The sequence below is a fragment of the Trachinotus anak genome, unplaced genomic scaffold, assembly GCF_046630095.1.
Source record: "Trachinotus anak isolate AG129_WGS33_773 ecotype Australia unplaced genomic scaffold, CSIRO_AGI_Tana_v1 ptg000027l, whole genome shotgun sequence".
Taxonomy (NCBI): Eukaryota; Metazoa; Chordata; class Actinopteri; order Carangiformes; family Carangidae; genus Trachinotus; species Trachinotus anak.
In genome coordinates, this window is record NW_027273878.1 from 186,701 (window position 1) to 195,000 (window position 8,300).

Below are 8,300 nucleotides of genomic sequence, written 5' to 3' on the forward strand. Positions count from 1 at the left end.
ACGGACACCTGTGGATTGTTGACTCCGTCCAGGACCCGATCAAGGATGTCTCCATGGCAACTTGCTGTGTTATCGCGATGACACCCTGCGAACTGAGGCACTGATTGTGAACTAGACGAAGCGACTCCCCAGGCCTATGCACACACACACATTCACGGACACCTCTTACATGTACATATGCAACACACACCCCAACCCCATCCCACGCCTTCGCCGCTTCCTCCCATCCAGTGTGGCGGGCGGGGTCCGATAGCTGCGCCTTAATGGCAGCGGCTGAGACTGGCTGCCTGTCTGCACTGGAATCACCTCCTCCCCCCTTTCCCCCCTCCCCTGGAGCAAATTGTCTTGAGTCACTGTGTTGTAAGATGTGCTTGTTTATATATGCCTATGTTGCTGAGGTTTTTTTCCCGAATCCCACACTGTACCCCCCCCCCCACCCCACCCCAGGAGTATAGTTTGGGTTCTGTTATTTTTTCTCCTCTCCTCTCCACTTGTTTTTCCCCATTCCTCCTTTTTTAAATGGCGCCGCAGATGGCTGCCTCGGTGTTTTGGTGCGCTCTGCACCATTCACCAGAACAAATTCCTTGTACGTGAAAACATACTTGGCAATAAACCTGATTCTGATTCTGATTCTGATTCTGGAGCGTAGCCAGTGACGTGCTGAGGTCACCAACAGGAAGTGGTGAAGCTGAAGTCGCGGCTCTGCTGCTCAGACTGACAGTCAGTCGTCACCCAGACAACATGAAGACTCCACCTGTGTCTCTGCTGCTCGGTGAGTCCACTCACTGCTTCACCATCACTCACTCACTCACTCACTCACTCACTCATCCATTTTCTTTTCTGTCAGATACCACACTGTCACGTGTTATTTATGGGACTGAAAAAAATGTCCCAGTGTCTTGCCTTTATTCAATAATTGACCTCTGACCTTCAGTGACCTCTGACTTCCTGTTACAGGTGTGTGCTGCTGCTGTCTGGACTCAGAGTTTCTGCAGGTGAGGAAGAGAAAACAGTTACTGGACACTGAGAGAGAGAGAGATTCACTCTGACTGTCTCTCTCTCTCTCTCTCTCTCTCTCTCCAGTCTCTCTCTCTCTCCAGTCTCTCTCTCTCTCTCTCTCTCTCTCTCTCTCTCCAGTCTCTCTCTGTCTGTCTGTCTGTCTCTCTCTCTCTCTCTCTCCAGTCTCTCTCTCTCTCTCTCTCTCTCTCTCTCTCTCTCTCTCTCTCTCTCTCCAGTCTCTCTCTCTCTCAGTCCAAACCTTCAGCAGTTCTTCGTTACAGACTCAGTGTCTCTGAGTTGTGTTGGTGATGGACAGACAGCAGATGGACAGACAGTGAAGAGGACCACAGGAGGACAGACTGATCCATGTGGATCAGGATTTGGGACCTTTGATGGTTCCTCCTGCACCGTCCCAGATCTCTCTCCATCAGACTCTGGAGTTTACTGGTGTGAAACCAGTTCAGGACAGAGCAGCCTCCAGGTCAACATCAGTGTGTTTCTTAAAGGTACAGTAATGATTTTCAGTCTTGATGAGAATGAACAGGATCATTTGATCTGGATTAGTCTGACTTGGTCTGAGAGACCTGGTCTCTACATCACTCTGGTTGCCTCTTTTCTGTGTAGATGGTCCTTTTATTCTGGAGATCCCTGCACTTCCTGTGATGACAGGAAGTGATGTCAAACTTCACTGTAGAAACAAAGATGGTTCCACACGTGCAGCTTATTTCTTGAGGAACAGGATCCACGTTGGAGACAGAGTGAAGGTCCAGGAGTTCACCATCAGTAGAGTCCAGCAGTCTGATGAAGGTCTCTACTCGTGTTCTACTGATGTGTTTGGATCGTCTCCTGAGAGCTGGCTGAGGGTCAGAGGTCAGGATGATGACATCACTTCCTGTTTCTATGTCAGTCTAAAGATGTGAACTATAAACCAGGTTCTCCTCCTGTCCCTACAGATCCTCCTCCTCCTCCTCCTCCTCCCCCTCCCCCTCCCCCCTCTGTGTCTGAGCTCAGACTCCTCCTGGTCTTCTGTCCGTTCTGTATCTGCTCCGTCCTGATGGTGTTGATCTGCTGCAGGAGGACAGGACATAAACCAGCCGTTTCCATGGAGATGAGCCAGTGTGTTGAAGAGGATGATGACGTCATCACTGAGCTGTGGCCTGATGAGAACCTGTTGAACGTCACATTTACAGCAGAGGCGTCACCTGTTCCTTTAATTTCAATTTCTGCTGTAATTTGATTTTTTTCAGAATTTTTATTTTAGCTTGTTCATCAGTCGATAATCTGTCAAATAAATTTGTTTAATAGTAAAATTCTTCAGTTTGACAAGGAGACAAACTTTTCTGTGGACTTCCTGCTTTTCTCGTATCAGTTTATCCTCAGTTTCTGTCAATTTAAATATGGGTCAAGATTCATTACAGTCCATTTAAAAAGGTCAAGAGGTCAAACAGCTGATGTCTGACCTTATACTCTATGCTGACGATGTTTTATTATCAGCTGGAGGAGACGGTCACTTTTTAATCTGTAAAATCTCCGTCTGTACTGAGCCATCAATGAGCAATCATCAGCAGATTCCCCAGGATGTGGTTTCTCTCTCCTCAGACTCAGAAACTTTATTTTTAAACAGTGAGTGTGTTCACCTTATTCATAGAATCCTGAGGAGAAACGTACACAGGTGGCTGAGGTCCTGTCACATGACTGAAACTCACCAAAGAAAAATATGAAAACTGAAGTCGTTCAGTAACGAAGCAGCTGTTTATTAACAGATAACAAACAGCTTTCTGACAGCTCAACAAACAAACAACACCTCTCTAAATAATACCCCAAACACACCTGTCTGCACGCTCCTGTTGCTGACCCCCCACCCCAAAAATGTATACATATGACCATAAAAACTCACAGCCCATTTCACACCTGTATTCACCTGTAGGCCAACAATAACTCTTGACAGCATGTCTCATATATGAGAGAAAATAACCCCTCAGTCTGCCGTTCACACACAGGTGAGCTCTGTACAAATGGAAAGGTGCAAAAAGTAAATGTGTGAGGTGGAATCACAGGGAAACAGTGATTCAACAGTTAAATGTCAAGGTGACTGAACAAGGGCGTGGTCCACAGGTAACTTTCACTTAACAGCAGAGGACTGATCCAGCTCTGCAGGGGGGGGGGGGGTTCACAGGAGGGAGCTCCTTTCATTTACTGATGTTGATCTGCAAGTGGTTCAACTTACTCCACCCACCTGTCCACCTGTCCTCTGGTCCACACACCTGTCCACCTGTCCTCTGACTGTCCTCCTCCTGAGGCATCCACCAACTGCAGAGCGTTTGTAGGTGTAGGGGAGGCCCTATGTTGTACCTGAGGTCTCAGATGTACAGGGTAAAGGGGACTGGATCAGGACAGGTGCTGAGGATGTGCATCAACGTGGTCCCTGATCTGGGACACTTCCTGCGTCTGGCCACAGCAACACTCTTGTTTACAACCGAGTTTTCTTTTGGCACAGCAGTTAAACGTCCAGAGGGAGTGAGACCTCTGTCACAGCTCAAAGACCGGAAGCAGATGTGACTGTCACAATAAAAGTATTCAAAAAACTGCAAGAACGTGTTTGAGTCCAAATCATAGGCATGATCAATGTGTGACATCACACTGATCAATACTAATCAATAGTGAGTCTGCAGACTGAGAGTCTTCATCCATCAGCTCCTTCACTTCCATTTTCTTTCTGGTCCAAAGTCAGATCGTATCAGTGATCAAAGATCAACAGACCAATCAAACTGATTGATTAGCCATCAGAGGAGTTGGATCAGTGGAGCTGCTTCTGTTTCTGTCCTGACGTCTTTCTGCAGGGGAGACAGAAGACAGTGAGACTGACAAACAACCAGAGACAGACAAACAAGCAAACATCCATCCATTTTCTTCCACCTATCTAGGGTCATGTCACCTTGGCAGCATCCTTCTCCCCAGCAATGCATTCCAGCTCCTCCTGGGGGATCCCAAGGCGTTCCCAGGCCAGATGGGATATATAATCCCTCCAGCGAGTTCTGGGTCTACCCTTGGGGCCTCCTCCTAGTTGGACATGCCTGGAAAACCTCCAATGGGAGGCACTTGGGAGGCATCTTCACTAGATGCCTGAACCACCTCAGCTGCCTCCTTTTGATGTGAAGGAGCAGTGGCTCTACTCTAAGCTCCCTCCAGATGTTTGAACTCCTCATCCTATGTCTAAGGCTGAAGCCAGCCACACTATGGAGGAAACCCATTTCAGCTGCTTATATCTACGATCTCATTCTTTTGGTCACTACCCAGAGCTCATGGCTATAAGTTCAGGTTGGAACAAAGATGAACTGGTAAATTGAGAGCTTTGCCTTCAGCTCAGTGGCTGTTGGGAGCTGTGGCCTCAGTGCCTGTCAGGGTGGCAACCCAAGAACCCGCTGGTGGACACTAGCAATGAGGGAGGCTGTCAAGCTGAAGATGGAGGTCTTTAGGACCTGGTTTGCCCAGAGGCCCAGAGGCAGCAGATAGGTATTGGGAGGCCAGAAGGGCTCTGACCGATTGTTGAACCTCAGATTGAGGAGAAGCAATGCAGGTTCCGTCCTGGCTGTGGAACAATAGACCAGCTCTTTAACCTTGTGGGAGTTCTGAGGGGGTCATGGTAGTTTGACCAGCCAGTCCACATGTGCTTTGTGGAGAAGGCTTATGACCATGTCCTCTGAGGGGTTCTGTGGGGGGTACTGGTACCCTGCCCCCTGTCCCCAGAAAACCAAGGCTCACAGGACTTAATGACTACAGACCCATTGCCCTGACCTCTGTGGTCATGAAATCATTTGAGCGCCTTGTCTTGTCCCATCTCAAATCCATCACTGACCCACTCCTCCCCCTGCAGTTCGCCTACAGAGCCAACAGGTCTGTAGACGACACTGTCAACATGGCTCTCCACTTCACCTGGACTCCTCAGGGACCTATGACAGGATCCTGTTTGTGGACTTCAGCTCTGCCTTCAACACCATCATCCCGGCTCTGCTGCAGGACAAGCTCTCCCAGCTGAGCGTGCCTGACTCCACCTGCAGGTGGATCACCGTCTTCCTGTCTGACAGGATGCAGCACGTGAAGCTAGGAAAGCACGTGTCTGACTCCCAGACCATCAGCACTGGATCCCCGCAAGGCTGCGTTCTTTCTCCTCTGCTCTTCTCCCTGTACACCAACACCTGCACCTCCAGCCATCAGTCTGTCAAGCTCCTGAAGTTTGCAGACGACACCACTCTCATTGGACTCATCTCTGATGGCGATGAGTCTGCCTACAGGTGGGAGACTGAGCGTCTGGTGACCTGGTGCAGGCAGAAAAACCTAGAGTATAACGCTCTGAAGACAGTGGAAATGATAGTGGACTTCAGGAAAAACCCAGCCCCACCCACCCCCATCACCCTGTGCGACTCCCCTGTGGAGCATTTCCACTTCTTGGGAACCACCATCACACAGGATCTCAAGTGGGAGCTGAACATCAGCTCCTTCATTAAAAAAGCTCAGCAGAGGATGTATTTCCTGAGGCAGCTGAAGAAGTTCAACCTGCCAAGGACAATGATGGTGAACTTCTACACCTCCATCATCAAGTCCATCCTCACCTCCTCCATCACCATCTGGTACGCTGCTACCACTGAGAAGGACAATAACAGACTGCAGCGTATCATCCACTCTGCTGAGAAGGTGATTGGCTGCAATCTACCATCCCTCCAGGACCTGTACGCCTCAAGGATCCTGAGGCGTGCAGGGAAGATTGTAGCTGACTCCTCCCACCCTGGACACAAACTCTTTGAGTCACTCCCCTCTGGCAGGAGGTTGCGGTCCTTCAGGACCAAAACCTCTCGCCACAAAAACAGCTTGTTCTCATCTGCTATCAGCCTTATCAACAAGGCAATATTTTATTTTAATTTTATTTAAAATTTTAAACTTTTAATTTTACCTTTAATTTTACTCTAAGTTTATTTATGTTACTGTTTTGCACCAAATAACAAACATCAACAAACAAACAACCAGAGACAAACAACACTGACCTTTGACCTTGAGAGTCACTGTTTTCCCTCTCAGGAAGTTTCCGTCCTTGTAGACTCTGCAGGTGTAGTCTCCTGTGTCTCTGACTCTGAGGTGTTTCAGGGTCAGACTGAGGTCTCCAGTTCTCAGCAGGTCTTCCTTCATCTCTGTTCGGTCTCTGTAAACCTGGTCCTGGTCTTCAGGTCTGTCAGAACCGTTCTGATACACATGGACCTTCCTGTTGTCACTGTCCCTCCACTCCACTCTGACATCTTCAGGCAGCAATCTTGTGGTCTTGAAGGGCAGCTGGACAGACTCCGCCCCCTCCTCCACCTCCACCTGTTGGTTAGAGCGGACAACAAACCACATGATCAGCTGTTCAGACAGCAGCAGTTTAATCTCTGTATCTACATCACTGATCTCTGATCCAGAGCACCACTCGGTTCTCCATCAGGATCTTTCCCTCCCGGTTGTAGACTCTGCAGCTGTATCTCCCTTGGTCTCTGTATGTGGGAGATTTCAGGGTCAGACTGAGGTCTCCAGTTCTCAGTGGGTCTTCCTTTATCTGTGTTTGGTGTCTGTAAAACCAGTTTTGCTCTTTGAGCCAGTCAGAACTGTTCTGATACACGTGGACTGGCCTGGTGCAGTATTTGAAGCTCCATTCCACCTTGACATCCTCAGGCAGGTGAACTTTGGTCTTGCAGGGCAGCTGGACAGACTCTGCCCCTGACTCCCCCTGCACATAGGTCCCTGAGAGGACAAGAAATCACATCAGCTGGTTGGTTGTTTGGGTTGTTGCTCTGAAGGTGTAAAAATAAAATCGTCCCTTTTGTGGACTTTGACAGCTGCCTGAGTGGGGGGAGTGAGAGACATCAACCAAATTTACCTGACTAACAGCAAACACAGCATTTTAAAGACACACACTGACACAAACACACACACTCACGTCGACATTTGATGTATTTGATAAAAACAGCCAGGTTAACCAGCTGAATCAGGAGAGCCAGGACACTGGGGACGACCCTGAGCCAGAGAGGAAGAGGTTCTGTAGGAAAACACAAACAACATGAAGTTAGAACCTTATGTAAGGCAGTTACCTAAACATGTCAGTAAATGGCGCTGGTACATTGTTTTTGCACTTAGATGTTGCGCGATTGTAGCTGTTTGTACCCTACTGGGCACCGTGTTTTGTTTGCTTTGGCACTGCGTGGCCGCCATTTTGCCACAGTGTCTGTTTATGGTTTGTAAGGTAAGCAGCACGATAAGTAGCTCTTCACATCATAGTCTAATATCTTTACCATAAACAGTTAATATGCTACGTGACCTAAACAGTGTGTGTAACGAGATGTTTGTTTACTATTTTCATGAAGTTTTAGGATTTTGTAGCTTCGTTTTGTATGAGTGTGTTGGCTGTGTTTGCTGCTAGCTTCCTGTGTTAGCTCCGTGGCTACTGTGAGCTATTTAGCTACCTGTGGGTTTTGTCTTATGCTCTGAGTTTGTAACTGAACCTGTTTTAAGAGGTTTAATACCTGTAGAGGTACAGCGCTTTATTTTGAATACTGTATGATCACTTTTTATGTCTTTACTGACACACAATGTCTGTTTATGGTTTGTAAGGGATGAAAAGCCGCCAAACATCGACAGTCAATAAGGTCTTCACGGCTCCACACCACAGTGGAGTCGTTAGAAACAGAGTCAGTGACCTGACAGGGCAGCAGGACAGACTCCACCCCTTCAAACACCTCTACACCCAAGGCATGCTGGGAAACTGTGAGGACACAAACAGACACAAAGATCAGCTGCTGGTCTCCTGGAACAGCTGACTGAGTCTGGATCCAGAGATCCACCATCTGGATCCGGACTGATGATAAACCTGAAGAGCCTTAAAGCTGCGTCTCTCTACCGACCATCAGGGGCCGACGCCACTGGTTGGAAACAGAGTCTGATTGTGTTGACGTCTCTGTGAAAATGTCTCCACTTCTCTCTGATTTATTCCCTCAGGAAACGTTTCCTGATGAGTTTCTGTCTCAGTCTCTAGTTTCAAGTCTTCTTCAACACAACAAGCAATAAAGCAGGGGATGCATTAGGGTGGGGCTACTGTGTGATTGACAGACTGAACCTGGCCATCAGGATAGAGGACAGAGCAGGTCAGCTCCACCGCTCACTCCTCCTCAGCTCCACCTTCTCCTCCAAATATGGTTTCTTCCAGTTTCAAAAAATCAAGATGGCGACGAACAAATTACAAACTGAGGCTTCACAAATGAACAGGTGACATCACAGTGACA

General features: G+C 48.2%; 1 protein-coding gene across 2 annotated transcripts; it reads left to right on the plus strand.

The window, feature by feature from the left end:
* The first annotated feature begins 437 nt into the window (after positions 1 to 437).
* LOC139610957 (uncharacterized) lies at positions 438 to 2,877 on the plus strand. 2 transcript variants are annotated; one of them, XM_071465119.1, is made up of 5 exons: positions 438 to 776; positions 958 to 995; positions 1,236 to 1,505; positions 1,624 to 1,869; positions 1,953 to 2,877. In XM_071465119.1, the coding sequence occupies exons 1-5, from the start codon at positions 742 to 744 to the stop codon at positions 2,234 to 2,236; spliced, it is 873 nt and encodes a 290-aa protein (XP_071321220.1). In that variant the 5' UTR covers positions 438 to 741; the 3' UTR covers positions 2,237 to 2,877. The 2 variants fall into 2 exon arrangements, with proteins under 2 accessions (XP_071321220.1, XP_071321221.1); XM_071465120.1 differs by lacking the exon at positions 958 to 995 and having other exon boundaries at positions 438 to 772.
* The last annotated feature ends 5,423 nt before the right edge of the window (positions 2,878 to 8,300 follow it).